The following is an 18,410-nucleotide window of genomic DNA, read 5'->3' on the forward strand; positions in this document are numbered from 1 at the left end:
TGTCTGTCTCACCACTTGGCCCAAGCCTCAGATTTCTTCCTCCCTCTTTCTCAGCAGAGACTTCCCATAACACACCCCTGTACAACCTATTTATAACCCTCTCTCGCTCCTGTCCATACTCTTATGGGGTCTTTCCCATCTGAAGACAGCCATTCCACCTGTGCGCCAATATCTCCTCTGCTGTCTTTTATCTTGGGCTCCCCACTGCCCTTCCTACAGCACCTACGTGCTGTCTCTCGGCTTTGAAGGATGCTTTCCACCCCTGATGTCGGCAGAGTTGCCGACAAACACTATCTGCACTTGCGACCCACCCACTCCACAAAGAAGCCTTTGCTCTACCCTTCCATCCGCACTTTAGTCAAACCCAAACAAAACAGTTCCTGACCCCTAAACTCAACAGCAGTGTAATTATCCATGTAACACACATGTGGACAAACATGTCAGGTGTTCTTTGTAACTGTGCGAGGCTGCTATCTGGTGGGTACCGCTTCAGATGAGAAAAATGAAGCAACAAGGAATCTTGTCAAAGGTCACACAAAATGGGTCAAAGTCTGACCTCCAATCCAGCTATTAAAACTCCATCCCTTCCAATGCTATCACACAAAGAATTAAAAATAGGTTCTGTGCCTAAGAGCAGATGAAGATGTCTGAACAACCTTGGAGAAAGACTAAGTGACCAGTGATTGTCCCTCTGAAGGGGACAATGAGAAGTCCATCAGCTAAACCCTCAGATCCTCCTTTCACACACAATCCTGACAGTCTTAGGTGGACCAGGCTTAGCATCCAAGGCTGAATCCCTGCAGCAGACACACCCAGAGCGAGTGAACACCCAAGTCATCAGAGGCTGCTACAGACAATCCGTGCAAGCCATTTCTCCGCAAGAGATGCCAGCAGCTGTTTCCCAAGTGTTTTTATTGTGGATGAAGACACAGCCAACTTATATCATTTTTATTTAGAGGGGTTTTTTGCCTTGCAATACTCCTGAGAAATTCAAGAGTGCATTGGCTTTTGCTCTATATGAAATACAACCGAATCTTATGGTACAGTTGGAAATTTATCACATTTAGATACCTTCCTGTAAATCAAGACAATTATCAATTTTAGGTGATTAAATCATAATAAGTTAAGATGTAAAGGCTGGCAAATCATCACAAATATCAACATTATAATGATCATCATTTCCCCATAGAAATATATAAAATAAATATTACCTAACTGATATTTACAGAAGAGAAAGTTTTGTTGATAGAAGATGCTTTAAATGCTTTGATATATGAAAATTCCTTTAATTAAAAAAAACCCAGTTCAAATGGTTTTCGTCTTCACCTGTGCCAGTCCTGCCTGCCTCCCATAGCTAACTTGAGTAAGCACTTTGATACTCTTGAATCCTTGGGATGACTGAAGAAACGAAAGGCTTTTTGGGTGATAGCTGATGTTTAGCTGGCTAGATGCATGCCATCTCTTTTTGACTATTTGGTCCTCCCCCCTTTTTAAAAAACAAACAAGAATATCAGGCTGTAAGATGCAACAGCACACATGCCGGTGATCACATTCAATCAACACCAACAGCAGGGTGAATTCTTGATAGTGTATTGCATTGTACTTGAAAACCATTAGGAATGTTGTGAAGAACTGTGGCTTCCAACGCAAAATTCAACTACAAATTCTATGTGCAGAAAGACATCAGCAGCCCTCTTACAGAAGTAAGTCTGTGGCTTCTGATGCAAAATTCAACCACAAATTCCACTGAGTGGTTGCAGATCTCAAGAGCAGACTTCTGCAGTCACCATGGAGCCGCCAGCAAGCCTCTAGCAGCGTCCTGACGGAATCACTGAATGTGTGTGCTTCTTGCTCTCTGCTGAGAAGTTTCCTTGAGCAGATGGTTCATCTCTGACACAACTTAGTTTCAGAAAAGCTGATGGGTTGTGTCTGGTTTAGATCAATGCACATTTAGAATGCACACAACAGAGACGTAAGGTACTACAGCTTTCAGAGAAGGTCATATACTTCAATAGCAGCCATGGAAGACAGTGTTCTTTGATGCCCGGATGTAGACTCCCCCCCATGGCAGCCTTCAAACTTAGGTTACATGAAACGGTGAGGGAGGGAAGGTTGTTTCAGTCAAGGAACTTCAAATGTCATAAAAGTTATTTAAATATAAAACACATTGCTTAAATATCCACCATGTACCTCTTCTTTTAAAGAAAACTGTTTATATCTTCTTCTTAGTGTAAAAACTAGTCTTTTGGCTACTTTATTTAGAACTTAAAATTTCCTGGCAAGCAGTACTAATCCAGGTTAATAAGAAAGACTAATTTTTTAAGAAACATATAAAAAAAACCTGTATCAGTAGACCTTCAACTTACAATGGCTTAACTGTTCCAATTTTGGAGTTTGGCAAAATGATACACACGAAACAGAAAGCATGCTTCAGGTAGAGTTTGTCTTCTCTCAGTGCTGGACAGCTGTGGGAGTGGTGGCTCGTGCTCAGCCGTGCTCAGCTGTGCTCAGCCGTGCTCAGCCATGCGGCCCATGGAGCCGACTGACAGTTAAGTACAGCAAACAAATGCTCGATTCAAGATGTTTTTTATTATGGTGGGTTTATTGGGCTGTGAGCCCACTGTAAGTTGAGGGGCATCTGTAACATCAGCAAAACTGGCCAGAGCAGCCAAACATTTCTATGAACCCTGCTAGCAACATTTTCTAACACAGAGCAGAGAAATTAGGATATTAAGTTAGTTAAGGACACAGGTGACATCAGAAAGCAGCATTATCTCAGTTACTTAATTTTTCAGAAAAGATATTTTAACCATCAACACATCATTAAAACCTTCAGACTTCCAACCACATTAGAAATATACAGTTTACCACAGGTAAATTTTCAAACAACCCAAGTTAGCCCTGACAGGCGCCAGGACTGTCCACACTTTCCAGTTAGTCTCACTTCCCCCTTTCCTTGCTATATAGGCTTTTCTATTTTAAAGGCTTATCTGAATTTACAAAATATGCAAGAAATGACTTTTAAATGTACAATGTCAACAATTAATACAAATATGAACATCCTGACACAATGAAGCTGTGGAATCAGGATTTCTTTCTTTCATAACTGCTTTGTAAAAAGGTTCAGAAATACTTGAAGTCCCAAACACCTGGTGTTAGTACACTGACATGACCACCATAATAAGCAGAGTGCTGCACCCTATGAAGATGAAGCTCTCAGAGGCAGGAGGTGATAGGTCTCAGGATATTGCTAACGGGTGTAAGGTTTACGTGGATGCAGCCATACATAAAGTGTAACCTTACATGAAAGTTACATGTATTTGTGCATTTGTGCAAGAAAACCTTACGATTTTTGATTGTTTGGTTTTTTTGATATGTGTGTGTTTTGAAGGAGCTCACTATGGCTGTTGCTCTGGCTAGCCTGAAACTCTCTGTGTATACCAAGCTGGCCCCAAATCCTAAGCAATTCTCTTGCTTCTGTCTCTCAAGTGGTGGGATTAACCATGAGCCACCAGGCCTAGCTGGAAACCTGTAGTTTTAGGTGATACTTTAAAAAGACAGTTCAGCTCCTGAAACTAAATGATTCATTCCATTTAGTTACTCACAGCATGTATTCCACAATAAAAAGAAACAAACTACTGACCCATGAAACAACTTGGATGGATCTCAAGGTAATTATGTTAAGTGAATAACACCCATTCGAAGAGGTTACATAACATATGATTTCATTTAAACAGCATTTACAAAATCACAAAATTACAGAGGGTGACAGTTAGTGGTTGTCAGGGATTAGAGGAGGCAGCAAGGGTTAGAAAAAAGGCAGCCCAAGGACCCTTCTGATGAAGAGCTGGATCCTGACTGCGACGGTCAGATGAATCTACCCATATGAAATTGCATAGAACCAAATACCTGCTTGCCTCAGGGCACTGAGAACCTCCCAGGACCAGCTCTGTCTCTGTGCTCTGTGGAGCACAAGGTCCCCTACAGGTGACCACGATGTACTGCAGAGCATTTTCTGCGCCATGTAGAGAAGGCTTCTAGCATTACTAGGCATCTGTGGGGGAGGGGCGCAGATGAATTCCTTATCCTTAAAAGATAAACCACATGCTCATATATTAAATGAGCTTGGAAATTCAGGGAGATAAAAGCAGACATATAATTTACTATTCTTGCTTCTCCTTTATAGAGTTTTGTAAATTAAAAAGTAAACCAAATGTTTCTAGTTTTAAATTAGGTAACATCATAAAGTAAAAACAAAAAAAAAGCAGATTATATATCAGATACTTACTTGCTCTTCTGACACCTGCAATTTCTAAAAGCATTAAGAATATTTTTATTAACAGAGAAATTACAACTACAAACAAATACATGACTCTTTCCAGAAGGCCACTTTGTGATAAAGTTCACTCACATACAGTGTTCATGGTTTCTTTAAAGTGCTACAGTCTCAGCCTTGACAGCTACCTATTGCTTTAGAAGGTCTTTCAGTACAACACCTGCGCTGTTGTCAGGTGACACTGGCAAAGGTGTAAACGTGGGTAGAACATCTGAAATGGGTTTCAAAAGAAGATGCCCAGGCCCACCAGGTCCATGTCCAGCTGGGTTAACGAGGGGCACAGCTGCTGAGCGGGGAGCCAGGAATGGATTCACATCTGTTCTTCTTCCTGCTCTGGATTCTGCTGTATCTAAACGATAAGACACAGATTTAGTTTCTATCCTTCACAAAGAGATTTAATGAAAGAACCCTCTAAAGACGGTAATAGTTTTATCAAACTCATCAACATAGTTGTTGAGGTTTGTTGTTGAGACAGGGTCTCTAGCTCAGGCTGGTCATGAACCCCCTAATAGCCAAGGATGATCCTGTTGCTCTACTTTGAGAGCTGAAATTGTGCTAACAAGCTCAGTTTTAACACAAGCATTGAGGAATCAATTTGTCACTACTATCCATTTCAAAATTCCACCCTGCTGATCATAACACTACTATTAAGCACATGTTTGAGCTATCCTTTATTCAAAACAAGAACACCAACAGACCCTCAAATCCTAAGCACAAAATATTAATGTGGCTCAGCAGGAGAAGGTACCTACCACTAAGCCTCCAACTCTGATGACCTAAGTTCAGCCCCAGAGCCCATGTGGTAGGAGAGAACCGAATCCTCAAGTTGTTCTCTGACTTCCAAAAGTGTGCAGCATGGAGTACACACACATACATATAGACACATGTGCACACAATAAACAAACAGGATTTTAAGAATACTAATGTGTATTGTGAAAACCTCATGAAAATGCATTCCTAGTCATTCAAACCATTTTCTAGTTAAAAAAAAAATCCACATGTGCTTTTTCTATATTTGGCTACCTACAAATTCAATGTGTATTCTGCTGAGTTTTGGATCCTATAAGTAGAATCTATCTATGAAAAATAGACAGGCAAAGGTTGGGGAGGCATGGAGATCCTGGTGCTCACAGATAAACAGGAGGGGAGCCAGGAATGCTAGCCACACAGGGCCATCCCGTCAAAGTGCTATCTGCATGGCCAAGACCACACTGGATACACCTACAGACTCTAACAGTGAGCTTGTCAGTCTATAAAACCTATCTTTATAAAAGGTGTCACATGTAGTCAACCTATAGAATCCATTTGGAAGATGTCATATGTACTTTACAAAGAGTGTTGACTTAGTCATGTCTTAAACTTTATTGGGCACACAGGACTGAGTCATTTATTACCAGATAAGTTTTCACCAAATTGTGCTGTGCTTAAATACACTCGGGGTCAGACTCCCAAAGTTTGAACCAACACCAGCTACTTGGTCCTGTTGAACCAAACTGTCTCCTTGCCTCACAATGATCTTCACTCTGCTGTCATGGTGGTCAGAGACCCGCACACAAAAGGAAGAAATGAAGAAGAGATGGCAGTAAAGGCGGCATGGAGAGTCTGTCTGCATAATGAGAGTGCTGTATCCTAAATACCAGCCATGTGCCTGGAAACTACACTTACTGTAAGAACTTTGAAATGATGATGTGCATGCTGCAAGGTAAATACATTTCATAGCTACCTGAACGAGAACTTTAGAATTCCCAATGGTTATAATACCTATGAAAAATGCTGGCATGTCACATTATAGTGATACATCAGTAACTAAAATTAATTTACCAGAAGAATAAATAATGTGTACACATACGACTCAGTCACCATGTCAGCAGTCAAAGGCTGAAGACATTCTGAGTGGGATCATTTCTCTACCAGCTTGGGCAGTTGTTACGGTTAATATTTTAAAATGAAGGCACCTAATTTGGCTTGTTTAGTGGGGCTACCATGTTCCAGACCAGGCAAGGCCTGAGGCCATGAGTGGCAGTGTATTCTTGCTGCTACTCAGCTCTGACCAGTCAGATGCGCAGGCCCTGGCACCCACGAGACGCCAGCGTGGGAGATGGCTCTGCCAATCTACCACACTGTCTCCACAATGTTTGGCTGAATCCAGACAATCCCACCATCCACGTGGTACCTGGTAGAAATGAGACTCTAATGCTTAAGATTAACCAATGGCTTTATATATATGGTCATGCTCAATTAACAATTTGCCCACTCAATTAGAGTTGTTTCCCAATATCTAACCTTAAGATATAAGTCATTACCCAGGACCATCCTGGACCCGTGGTTCTCCATGGCTCCTACACCTCTCTCCTATCTAGCTCCTCCTCTTCCTTCTCCTCTTCCTCTCCTCTCTCCTCCCACATTAGCTCCTCCCAAATTACCGAGTTTTCTTGTAAAATGTAGCAGGGAGAAATATCCCACTACAGGCAGTTACAATTCATTTTCATTAGAATAAGAACTTGGCTTATAACCTGTCTTAGAGGCTACAATTCTGCCTTATTACCCAAGGACACTAATAACTTCATTGGTGAGAGCCAAGCAAACCCTTGGGAGTTCCTTCTTAAGCAATGGATAACTAAAAAAGCAGGCTCCTAAAACAAAGACAGAGACAAACTCACTACACTCAGCTGTGACTGAGCACTTCTGGATTTCCACTTTGAATTTCCTGTGACCAACAATTTTCCAAACTGGGAAAGCTACTGTGCTGCCTACTAAGCTCTACACCCTGTGAACACAGGAGGACACAAAGTTTTATACAAACTGCGAACACAGGAAGACTCTACACACTGTGAATACAGGAGGACACAAGGTCTACACACTGTGGACACAGGAGGACACAAGGTCTACACACTGTGGACACAGGAGGACACAAGGTCTACACACGGTGAACACAGGAGGACACAAGGTCTACACACTGTGAACACAGGAGGACACAAGGTCTACACACTGTGAACACAGGAGGACACAAGGTCTACACACGGTGAACACAGGAGGACACTAAGCTTTCGTCCTCCATGCAAACCCTGATAAAACTGTGCCCACCTCTGATTGACACCTACACCAAGCAGAGTTCTGATGAAGGAAAGGGAGATTGGGGGTGGAGAGGGGGAGGGAGAGAGTTTTAAAACTTCTAAAAAAATATTCTGTAATTATTTTATCCAATTTAACTATGGTGTATGATATGAACTGGGAAGCATATGATATGTTCCTTAAGTCTATATTAAAATGTAAATTATTAAGAAAAAGAGATTTGTTTATAGTCTAGTGGATAATTAAATTTCAACTCAAGAAATGTTACTATATGCCAATATCAATATAAAATAAGTAAGACAATTATAACTCAGTGGGATCAAAAATACACACATGTAACCACCAATCATTTCCTTCCAAACAGACCTTTCTGCATGCAAGGGTGCATGCCACATTCTTGGATGTTTAAGTCAGTTCAACTAAACCAACATTATATATATTATTTATGTGGCGAAGTTTGGTTATTGAATAACAAGAAGTCCAAAGATGAAAATCATTTTCAGACTATAAATTATGCTTGTAGCTTTGATTAATAAGAAGTACCATCAGAAAGAAATGAAAACAGGGGACAAAGCAAAGATGTAACTAGCTCACTACCATTTCCAGGACAGCAATTCAAAATGACGTATACCGATAATAAAAATAAATTTGCAAATAAAATCACAGGATACAAGGGGAACATGGAGACAGATGTTCATATGTCTCTGCCAGTCAAAGATAGTTGGTATAGCTAGATTGGGTATTGGGTTACACTTCTGATTGTACAGGCATCTTGTTATTGAGCATTACCAAACTTATAAAGCCTGTAAAATAAAAATAAAAATTAAAAAAAATCACAGGTTACTATAATGTCTATAAATATACCTCAGTATCTCTAAATATACTATAGTGTCTATACATATACATACGTATACATATGAATGACTTAAGGGCGTATGGAAACGACCAATGAAAGATTTCTCATCAAGACTCTGAGAATTTTTTCTACATAAAAATAAAAACATTTCATACTGTTTACCTAAATTAAAGCAAATAAATAACAAGTTACTAAAACATATCAGGCCAAAATTTAGCAACATTAGAATTTTGGAAGCAGTATTACAATTTTAAAACACTGAAAACCTTATGTCACTATCCTGAGTAACAAGTTCGTAACAAATCCTAAGCTAAGCATTTGATTTTTTACCACTGAGGGAAAACCACATCCCTCATTTTACCTCTAAAGCTTTCAGGTATGCCTGTGTCAACTTTCCTTCTTCCTGGAGAATCTAGAGGCTTCAAGTCATGAACTGACAGCTTTGGGGGCGGGACAGATGGATGAGATTCTGTTTCCAGAAATTTGACAAAGAGTTCTGAAAAAGACTAAGAGAAAATATTTTGGTATATTACTGGGGTTGTATTAGATGATGCAGGAGAAATCTGATACTATGCAAATGAGTGTGGTGTGCAATCACTTTATCACTCATGTCAGTAGGAATAAAAATGGGTCTTACACTATTAAACACAGACTGCTGGTTTGGTCTCAAAGGTGTACTGGGCACACTTTTCGATCCTCTTCCCAGCCACCCAGCCATCCATCGAGTAACACCTCCTTGATCTTCTGCAAACAGCTGTAAGCACATTTTAAAACAGAAAATACTATCAAAACAAGACAAGACAATAAGAGCTATATATATATATAGTAAAAATTATAAACATTCAGAGTAAGAACTAGGATGTGGCTCAGTGGTGGGGCACTCACCTAACATGTGAGAGACAAGCTAGATTCCATCTCCAGTGAAAACAGAGACAGAGAAGTAGGGAGGGAGGGACAGAATACCACAGAGTAAGAAAACTACAAAGAAGTATGTGGCAGGATTTTTTCCTGCCCATAGTATTTGCAGTGGAGCTCGGTGATTGGGCAGTAGAAGAGGTAGGTGGAGCTGGGAGTTGGGAGGAGGAAGGAAAGGGAGAAGAGGAAGGAAGCAAGATGGAGGAAGATATGCCTGTCACTAGGAGTCCCAGGTAGTTACTCATGTCAAAGGGTTAGATATTGGGTTAACAATTCTGATCGTGTGGGCATCTTATATATTGAGCACTTGCTAATATATACATTTATTGGATAATCTTAAACATTAAGAGTCTCATGTCTACGGGGTACTAGAATTGTTATATCTATCACATGTGGGTGGTGGTTATTCCCTGGGTTTTGGGGTATGGAATTCACGAAGCTGATGGCAGACGCAGCCGCCATGCCAACATCCCGTCAGGCACTCTCGACTAGCCCATGCCTGGCTGCAATGGGAACATGGCAGCAGCCCAGGAGCTATCGAGACGGGCCACAGTTTTTTTAAATCCTTCTCGCTTCAGAAGAGGTGGGGGTGGATAGAGGAAAGGGGGACCTGGAGTGCTTTTACTGCCTCCTCACCTCCTCCATTTCCTCCCTTTTAACACCCAAGATGCTCCCCATGAGCCGCAGCACTTCATGACGCTGGGTTTTTGGCGTGTGGAAATGACCAATGAAGAGGTTTCTCATGAGGACTCTAGGAAAATCAAGGCAGAAACAGTTGAGGTCAACCTAACATGGCCAAGCTATGACAACCATACCTCACACTAAACAACATTTTCTTATATTTAAACAATGAGATGCTTAATTATAAAGACTGAATAATACGATACTCTAAAGTAGCTTTTTAAATAAGTCTAATTAGGAATATTTCAGACAACTTAAAACGCATACTTTAAAAAATCCCTTACTAGCTACCCATTTCTTTAGATCCATAGCCAACTGAAGGCGGCATCTCAGAAGTAATTCTCAATACCTCAGTAGGTGATTCTCATTGAGAGACACAAAACTGGAGATAGATGTTATCATCCCCAACCATATTTATTAAAAAGTTTAAATAATATTTTAGATTTTAAAATATTACATCAGATATTATTACATAAATAACAGCTTTCAGACCTACATTTACACGTTAGATATGTTTACCTAAGGGCAGTGAGGAGGGAAATATTAACAGTGAACCTTTTATTTTCTAAGTATTGCATAGAGATGTGATTTTTTAATTCTTGCATATGGTTTTGAGAAAAATGAGTTGGGAAACAGGCTTTAAAAATAAAAGAAGGTAAGCAATTCTATTGACTGTCATTGTTTAAGAAAAGGACAGGCTTCTTGAATGGTAGGCTTCATGTGCAAACATCTACTTGGCTGGCTGTCCTAGGAAGTCAAGAGGCAACGCTTACTTGTCCACTTTTCCCTCTGTACTGTTCACTAAGTTCATCAGTTTCTTCTGCGCATCATCCAGCATCTCTTGGTGGAGCTCATCTGTTTTAAGAGGAAGTGGAGAAAAACAGCATTAACTGACCAACGTGAAAAAATGCACAGCGATACTTACTCAGAAATGTGAATACATGCCCTGTTCTACTGGAAATGGCCAATAGCTGTCACCTTTTCTTTGGTTCAGGGAACTTGGATCTCTGTTACAGAAATTACACAGAAGGAAAGGGAGGCAGTATTCTGCATGGTTTGTCGCCAAGAAAATGATTAGTTCCTTAACAGAAGTGTAAAGATCACACGGGTTCCCATCCTCCTTGAAACCTGCAGGCAACGAGCCAATTGTCATCCCTGCTGTCTTGCACCAATGTGTCTGCAGATCAGCTCTCCTAACGGGAGGGGATGGAAAGGACAACTTTAGATTTCCCTTGCTGGTTTTCCTGGCTGGGCTCTGCTGCTGCTGAGCCAAAGAGTATCTAAGCAACTAACACCGTGGCTGAGCTCAGCTGACAGGACAAAGGACTCTTCGGGAAGGAGACTGCAAAGCACAGTGAAGAGCATGGGCTCTCACCTGCTCATCAGGGTACAGTGCCGCTGGCTGACTTAAAAGGATGTTTAGAAAATTTCTAAATTTGTACTTTAAACAAAACCTGTAAAATGACTGGAACCCAGGCAATTTTTATAGGTAAAGTGTACATTAAATTAGGAGATGTCCTGTTCACAAGCTAATCATGCCTAAGGACCAGGCCCCCTGGCTAAAGAACCCTTCCGTCTAACAATGTACACCTTTTACTTAGAAGTACACAGCCTGAGCTGAAAGAGGCGCTTAACGGTTTTAAGGAGAGCCCGAGAGAGGACTGCATACAAGGGTGGGGATGACACACCGCTCCTGGCCTGACTGGGAATGGCCGGGGAGTCCCCTCACCCGGGACTTTTCCATTCTCTGTGTCACGTCTCTTTCCCATCTCTTGAAGCATTGGCATTTTAAATGTTGATGAAGTCTAATTTACTTTTTGTTGTTTTTTCCCAGTACTGTGAAGATTTACTCCTCTATCTTCTAAGCATTTTATGGTTTTTGTATATAAAATTTAGGACCATGATCCTCACTGAGCTCCTTTTTGTGCACGGTATGAGACAGGAGTCTAACCTGATGTCTACCAGAGTTCTCCTCATGGGGAAAACACCTGCTCCAGCACTGCATGATTCTGGTGCCGTTCTTTCAGCATGGTGTTAAAGAGTTAACTGACCGTCAATGTCTGGTATATTTTCTGACTCTTGTCTCCCACAAAATTCTGCATGTTTCCTCCCACTGATGGAGAGCTCTTACTCACCAGTACTGGCTACTGTGCCTCACATCCACTCTTCATTCTCAAGTCCCCCACTTACTTCCTAGCACACTTTCCTGAGACACAGTAGGGTCTCTCCTTTGTCTCCATTCTGCCCATCAAATGACTGCTGATTTACAGCACTAAGTGCAGATTATAAAGCATCCATGTTAAGGGCTGCAGTGGTTTGTGCTTCTCTAAATTGCAATGCTATTCATATTATAGGCTAGCTTTACCAAAATAGAGATGGTTGCCATAACCATATTATAAAAACTGAGTTTGTGTTTGGAAAATCTCCTAAAGATTTTTCCTTTCCTGTCTTTCCAATAAGGAATTTAAAATTGGATATAAAAGGTGGGGGTGGGAGGAGTCTTACTGAAGTCTGACACAGTAAAGAGCATTTTCTCCTGGATTCTTCAAATACTTTATACTGTGGGCATGTGTTGTTATTTGAGCCTTTCCTTAGTATTACATCCTAGATGCAACAGAACTCCTGGCCACTGGAAAAACACCAAATCAGCAAGCTGAAGCAGGAATCACTATAAAGACGCCCCCTCCTCCAGGACTACAGAATGGTAGCTGAGAAACAGCTCAAAGTTGCCCACTCTAAGCACAGGTGCCTGTGTGCTCACACAGAGGCCAGAGGAGGGCATGACTCTCTGCCTTAGTCCCTTCAGACAAGAGTCTCTCAGTGAAGGCTCCCTGGGGATCCCCACAGTGCTGGGTTATGGGAATGAGAGTACCCATGTGGCCCTTTTACATGGGTACTGGGATGCAAACTCAGAACTTCATGCTTGTATAGCAAGCCCTCTTACCAACTCCCCTCATCTCTAGCCCTGCTACCTTCTCGTTCTAAAATGTGTTTTATACTGATTACATTTCAAATGATAGTAATTTTGGGACATATGTTATTTAAAATAAATTATAAAAATTAATTCCATGGGGCCTGGTACTTTCTACTCTCGCAGAGGAGCTGGGTTTGGTTCCCAGAGCCCATGTTGTCTTATAACCACAGAGAACTCTAGGTTCAGGGGATCTGATGCCCTCACATACATGTACATATGTTGTACATAAACCATGTAGACACACATAAAAATAATAATCTTTTTAAGATTTTGCCTTTATTTTATGTGCTTGGGTATTTTAGCTGTATGCATGTCTGTGTAACACATGCATGGCATCAGATTCCCTGAGACTAGAGCTAAGAGACGGTTGTGGGCAGCCATGAGGGTGCTGGAAATCAAACCCAGGTCCTCTGGAAGAGCAACTGCTGAATCATTTCTCCAGCTCCAATATATATAATTTTATGTATTTATTCCTTTTTACTATTTCAATGTAGGCGTAAAACAAAAACTTCCGTCAAGCATGGTAGTTAATACATGCTTGCAATGTAAGCACTCAGGAGCCCAGGGCAGAAGAAGAACTCGTTTGAGGCCTCCCTGAGGTATATATGGAGGGAGAGAACCGCACAAGGCTCATGGCTTATTTGTATTGGACAGCATGTTCCTACCACATAAACCATATAGTAATCTACGTTACTCTCTCTGTTTAAACAAAAGGTGAGCTGCCAAGCCAGGAGGTGATTCAGCAGGAGAGAGTGCTGCTCTGTGAGCCTGGTGACCTGAGGTTTATCTCTGCGATCCACAGAAAGGTGGAAGGAAAGAACTGACTGGAAAACTGTCTTCTGACCTCTATGTGCACCACGCCATGCGTGTAAGGCCTGGTGCACATCATATGTACACAGAGTAGCAACTAGTAAAAATAGTTTTTAATAAGCTGGACACTGTGGTTTGCACCTCCAATCCCAGATGCTGAGGAGGCCAAGGCAGAAGGATCAGCTGAGCCTGAGAGTCTGAAGCCGGCTTGGGCAACAGAGTAAGGGCTCATCTCAAAGAATACCAAACAAACAAAGGCCTGCATGATAAATAAACATCTTCAGAGTAAAACTCATAAGGCAAAGGTTCTGATAAAAGACATTTTAATAATGTAAGTCAGAAAGCCAAAGTTTGAAGCTCACTATTGGTCCAGACCTAATGCACTGTGGATCGCACAGGGCTGCTTCAGACTCATGTGCATAAATGTACTACGGCATTTGAGTAGACAAAGAGAAACAAAAGGACTGAGAGGGAAGCATGAAGGAACAGATTAATTTTGAGAGCTTAGAAGAAGAGGACGTCACACACCCATTCCAAAGTCCCTCGAGACTCATCTTTTTCTCCAGTAACACTTACTCTCCTCTCCTCAGAAATTCTGAATATGTCTCTACAAAAACTAAACTCAAACCACAATTTGAAATCATAACTATATTTATATGGGCAGGCAAAATATTCTTATTCCGAAATGAGTTCTAGTCCAAATACAACAGTGCTGTGAATAATCACACACACCCAAAGAATTGTTTAGAAATGCAAGCTAGACCTGAGGCGCACTTTCAAGTTAAGCCATGAATCAGCTGAGACCGAGTCTAATCTGGAGAAAGCAGGTCTCTGAGTATGAGACACCGTAAATCTTCTACCACAGAGCTCTCAAATACCCAGGGATGACACCATGATTTCAGAATCAAAGTCGAATGTGCAACAAGTCAGCGCATGATAACTCCTCATCTTACTTGTGATAAGTGACGGTGTACGACGCCATCTTCAGAGAACATCCCGCAGTCTCACAGTGTGTCACAGTTCTTGTATCTATCTGTTACCTCGTGACTAAGCATCTATGGACTGACTTACTCCAGTCAGCTGAATGAGATAACAGTGAAGACCAGAGACCCAGAAACCCCAGAGATGAACCAGGTTCCTACTGCCAGGCCCTCTTTGATCATTTCCTTCCTTTCTTCTTCTTCCTTCTCTCCTCCTCCTCCTCTTCCTCTTCCTCTTCTTTTTTTTTTTTTTTTTTTTTTGGAGACAGGGTCTCACTACATAGCCCTGGCTTTCCTGGAACTATGCAGACCAGACTGGTTTCAAACTCACAGTAATCTCCCTGCCGTCTCTGACTCCTGAGTGCTGAGACTGAAAGCACGCACCACCATGCCTGGCTTTCATCCTGATTTCTTAAAATAGCAATTAAATTTTGCTCCAATCAATAACAATCATATATATCAGTTTGGTTGATACTTTGTAATTCCCCCCCTTATTTTGCATTTTTCTCATTTTTAAGAGCCAATGTGAACAGAACAGAAGAATAGTGACTAGAAGGAAGAAACAATGCTGAAGGACAATTTCACTTGTCTGTATAAATGTCATAAGTAAATAGGATGTGAGATCTTATTTGCATTGACAATCTTTACAATTTTTAAAAATATTTGATTTTTAAGTATGTGGCTGTGTATGAGTAAATGTCTGTCTCAGTAAGGGTCCCTGTTGCTGTGAGAAAACACTATGACCAAAAACAGCTTGGGGAGGACAGGGTTTGTTTCAGCTTATAATTTCACAGCACTGAGGAAAGTCAGGGCAGAACCTGAAGGGAGGAAACGAAGCAGAAGCCGTGGAGGAATGTTGCTTACTGGCTTGCTCCTCTGGCTTACAGCTCTCTCTTGTGGCATACAGCACCATGAGCCCTGCGGTGCACCACCCACAGGGAGCTGGGTCCTCCCACATCCATCAAGAAAAGGCACTCCAGGCTTGTCCACAGGCCAACTGGGTCAAGGGCCTTTTTCTCAATCGAGGTTCCCCTTTCCCAGATGACTCTACCTTTTGCCAAGCAGACATAAAACTATCTATCACAGAGTACACAAGCACAAATGCCCAGGAAGCCAGAAAAGGATACCCAGGACCCTGGAGCTAGAATTATGGGTGGTTATATGGGTAAGGGTATGGGTGCTGGGAACCAAACTTGGATCCTCTGCAAAACCAGTACGTGGTCTTAACCAGTGAGTTACCTCTCTCGTCCCCAGAAAAGTTAAACCTGATACAATAGCATGAACCTTGAGCTCACTAATCTGGCTAGTCTAACTCCACAGCTTGCTCTGGGAACCCCTTGTCTGTCTCCAGAGCACCAGGATTCTCGGCTGCATCTCAGCCGAGATGTGACGCATGGCAAGTTCTTTACCTGCTCAGTCATCTCTCCAAGCCTCCAGTCTTTTTAGTGTTGAATTTCAACTTATAAAAATCACTTTTAATTCTAAATATCTTTTTAAAAGAGTATCACATCTATTTATAACTTGAAGTAACAAAGAACCATTTTGTCTTCAACCCCATGAAGGACAGAATTTTAAGGTCTAGAGTATACAGTGAATGTTTTTTGTCTTTTGTTTTGTCTCATCATAATTAACTGCTGAGTAAAAAAGTAACTCCCTCCTCCTCCTTCTTCCTCCTCCTCCTCCTCTTCCTCCTCTTCTTCTTCTTCTTCTCCTTCCTCCTCCTCTTCCTCCTCTTCCTCCTCTTCTTCTTTTTTTTTTTTTGAGACAGGATTTCATGTAGCCCAGGCTGACCCTCAATTTGCTTTGCAGCAAAGATGACTTTGACCTTCCAGCCCTCTTGCCTATATCTCCTGAGTGCTGAGATTACATCCATACCCCTCTATGCTTGGTCTATTCAGTGCTGAGGACTAAACTCAGGGGCTTGTGTGTGTGTGTGTGTGCAAGTATTCTACCAACTGAGATATGTCCTCAGCCCCTAGGCTAACACTTAAAATTCTATTTGTTGGCAATGAATTTATTCATTAATATAGTACAATATCATTAGTATGAATTCTCCAACACCATAATTTGTGATGAAAATAAAAGAGACTTACTGTATTACTTACACAGCTAATTGGAATCACTATGCACACTTGAAAGAAGCCAGAGACAGAGGGAAGGGAATGGGGGAAAGGTGAGGGGGCAGGAAGATACTGAGATTTTTCAGCTCTGGGGACTGAACCTAGTGAGAGTCAAGTGTTCTATCACTAGAAGAGATTTTATATAACCACATACTTTTATATGTGTATGTAAGTGTTCATGTGTGTGCATGGCAGGAGGGAAGGAGGGAAGTGTGTGTGCGCATGTGCATGTGTGTGTGACAGCCAGAGGTCATTGCTGGATGTCCTTTTCAATTACTTAACACCTTATTTTCTCAGATGGTCTCCCACTGATCCTCAGATTCACTGTCTCCCCTGTACTGGCTGGCCACCAGGATTCAGAAGACCTTCTGACTGTCCTCTCCAGCACTGACATTACAGGAGAGCCAATATGCCTGGCTTTTACGTGAGTGCGGTGACTAAACTCATGTCCTTGCGCTTGAATGAAAAACGCTTTATTAACTGAACCTTCTCACCAGCCTCCACATATATAATAATATTTTAATACCAGCAAATCAAATATGCTTTCCCTTTCTATTAGTGTCCCTCAACCCTTTGTTATCAACTCAGATCACTTACAGTTCTATATAGAAAGTTTTAAAAGCATCCTTATATAGTATATATTTTTTAAACATTTTGCATAGACAAGGCATATCCCAAAAGATAGGGCTGCAATTTTATCTCTGAAAAGGAAAGCTGTAATACTTTTCCCACTTGGTAAATACTAATTCCATGTCAAATCCTCTAAGAGCAAAGGTTTTCTGGGTCACAGCATCAATCTCATTTCTGAAAGCTTCCTATTGGAAATCGTCACATACAATGTCCTCCCAAGAAGTGCCCTGCTCTGCTCACACATGGCTTTTACAACGTTCTAACTGAAAGAAAGCCACGATCTATCAAATTAAAATCCCAATTTCATCGTCCCATGCAAGACTTAAGATCTGAAGCCCTGGACTCCCTATCCAGCAATGCCTATGGAGCAATGGTGGGGCTGGGCTGAGGATCTACTGCCCCTACAAGAACTGCTTCAGCTCACAGACTTACCAGGCCTGTCCAGTCTGGAGCCATAAGTAACCACGAAGGCAGCCTAACATGAAACTCTTAGGTTACTGAAAACATGACAAGATGAATCTGGGGGAATGCAGGGGAGATAGCCCAATTGTGCTGCTCTCCAGTGTAATAAGGAAGGCATGATGCAATGGCAACAGGCTCCCCCACCCCCCATCTCCTTTGCTGTTTTGGCATTTACAGTTTACAGTCCGCTTGTGAGTCATGACTCCAGTTCCCCATACAGCAAATCACTTTGACTTCTACCTTCCCAGTCCTCCACACCAACACACCCTCCACACCAACAACCCACACACCAACAACCCACACACCAGCACACCCAACACACCAACACACAACACACCAACAAACACACCACACCAACACACTAACAACCCACCACACTAACAACCCACCACACCAACAACCCACACACCAGCACACCCAACACACCAACACACCAATACCCAACACACCAACAAACACACCACACTAACAACACACCACAAAAACAATCCACCACACCAACACACTCAACACAACTAACAATCCACCACACCGTCACAGCAGCACACCGTCACAGCAGCACACCGTCACAGCA

At 41.7% G+C, this 18,410-nt stretch overlaps 1 protein-coding gene across 3 annotated transcripts in view; it reads right to left on the reverse strand.

Annotated features, from left to right (window-relative positions):
- Positions 1 to 895: 895 nt before the first annotated feature.
- Positions 896 to 18,410, reverse strand: part of Trip11 (thyroid hormone receptor interactor 11) — a 75,210-nt gene continuing 57,695 nt past the window's right edge. For all 3 annotated transcript variants that reach the window (XM_028777263.1, XM_028777264.1, XM_028777262.1), the window contains exons 17-21: positions 10,634 to 10,715; positions 9,816 to 9,930; positions 8,902 to 9,018; positions 8,626 to 8,770; positions 896 to 4,685 (exon numbers count right to left, since the gene is read on the reverse strand). In XM_028777263.1, coding sequence (XP_028633096.1) covers positions 4,465 to 4,685; positions 8,626 to 8,770; positions 8,902 to 9,018; positions 9,816 to 9,930; positions 10,634 to 10,715 — 680 coding nt within the window. In that variant the 3' untranslated portion in view covers positions 896 to 4,464. The remainder of the gene's footprint in view (positions 4,686 to 8,625; positions 8,771 to 8,901; positions 9,019 to 9,815; positions 9,931 to 10,633; positions 10,716 to 18,410) is intronic.

This window comes from Grammomys surdaster, unplaced genomic scaffold (genome assembly GCF_004785775.1).
Source record: "Grammomys surdaster isolate TR1022 unplaced genomic scaffold, NIH_TR_1.0 279, whole genome shotgun sequence".
NCBI classification, from domain to species: Eukaryota; Metazoa; Chordata; class Mammalia; order Rodentia; family Muridae; genus Grammomys; species Grammomys surdaster.